We start from the raw sequence: 1,527 nt of genomic DNA, 5'->3' as shown, positions 1-1,527 counted from the left end.
GAGAGAGAACCTCTCTCAAATCCCAGTATCAACCTACAGACTTGTAAATGAGAGGAGCACACAAATTGACTTCAGTACAGCCGGGCAACATAGGACCCATACGTGTTGGAAAAGAGAGGAGCACACAAACTGATCTGGATATAGTTGAAGCAGATAGAAGAGGAGACAAACAGATAGGAACTGACCTGAGTGCAGCCAGAGAGGTCAAGGTGGATGAGCTTGTGGCAGCCCTTCCCTGAGGCCAGGTACTGTAAGCCTTTATCAGTGAACCTACGGCAGCATGCTAGACTCAGGAACTGCAGGTTCAGACAGCTCCTGGACAGACAGAGGGAGTTTAAGATCAATATGTGAGCAGTACTGGGCAACAACTGGCTGTGTATTAGCCTCATATCCATACTGGAGCACCTGCAGTCTGTTATCGGCCTGATTTCACTAGTTCAAGTCTTCTCACAATCTTCAGTTTGTGAAGGTGTGGGGGTTGGATAGTGAGGATATGAATGATTATTTGACATCTGGCCGGGTTGCAGCAGTTGAACGACCAAGGTAGGATGTCAGGAAAGGGGTTGAGAGGGTTGGTGAGACGTGAGGTAGGCAGAGTTGTCAATTGACTGTGGCATTTGATTGGGAGAATCTTTTCTTTCGAAACCTAAGTTTAGACATTGTTAATCAAGAGAAATCCCACAAGAACAGAAAAGATGAAGGATGGACAAAGAGACAGAGAGGAGGAGAGAAGGGAACTGCCATAGAGAGAGAGCGGCCTATGGAATTGCTTTCAGGTGTAACATTCATTGGATACAAAGGAACATGGTCAAGGTCCTGCATGCGCACATGACTCACACACATTTGGTTTCTCTATTTCTCTCTCTGTTCCTCTCAGTATTTCTGTTTCGTCGTGCCACATCATCCCACTACATCACTGGGTATTGGGTAATCCTAACTGATTATGACATGAGTAATAGCTATGACCTGGGATTTAAGTGACTATTTTCCATTCAGAAGAGAGAGAAAGAGAGAGGGGGAGAGACCCAAATGGTTTAGATTAGGAGATGAGAGTTAGAGAGAGAGAAAGACCCAAATGGTTAAGATTAGGAAATGAGAGAGAGAGAGAGACCCAAATGGTTAAGATTAGGAGATGAGAGAGAGAGATTAGGAGATGAGAGAGAGAGACCCAAATGGTTAAGATTAGGAGATGAGAGACCAAATGGTTAAGATTAGGAGATGAGAGACCCAAATGGTTAAGATTAGGAGATGAGAGAGAGAAAGACCCAAATGGTTAAGATTAGGAGAATGGAGAGAGAAAGACCCAAATGGATAAGATTAGGAGATGAGAAGAGAGAAAGACCAAAATGGTTTAGATTAGGAGATGAGAGAGAGACCCAAATGGTTTAGATTAGAGATGAAGAGAGAGAAAGACCAAAATGGTTTTTAGATTTAGGAGATGAGAGAGAGAAAGGACCCAAATGGTTTAGATTAGGAGATGAGAGACCCAAACAATGGTTTAGATTATGAGATGAGAGAGAGAAAGAC

General features: G+C 43.5%; 1 protein-coding gene across 2 annotated transcripts in view; it reads right to left on the bottom strand.

Annotated features, from left to right (window-relative positions):
- The window catches only part of fbxl13 (F-box and leucine-rich repeat protein 13), a 41,813-nt gene that overhangs the window by 3,419 nt on the left and 36,867 nt on the right, over positions 1–1,527 (bottom strand). For both annotated transcript variants that reach the window (XM_023985722.2, XM_023985723.2), the window contains exon 11: positions 186–315. In XM_023985722.2, coding sequence (XP_023841490.1) covers positions 186–315 — 130 coding nt within the window. The remainder of the gene's footprint in view (positions 1–185; positions 316–1,527) is intronic.

The sequence above is a fragment of the Salvelinus sp. IW2-2015 genome, linkage group LG4q.1:29 (assembly GCF_002910315.2).
Source record: "Salvelinus sp. IW2-2015 linkage group LG4q.1:29, ASM291031v2, whole genome shotgun sequence".
Taxonomy (NCBI): Eukaryota; Metazoa; Chordata; class Actinopteri; order Salmoniformes; family Salmonidae; genus Salvelinus; species Salvelinus sp. IW2-2015.
This window is presented reverse-complemented; position numbering and strand designations above follow the sequence as displayed.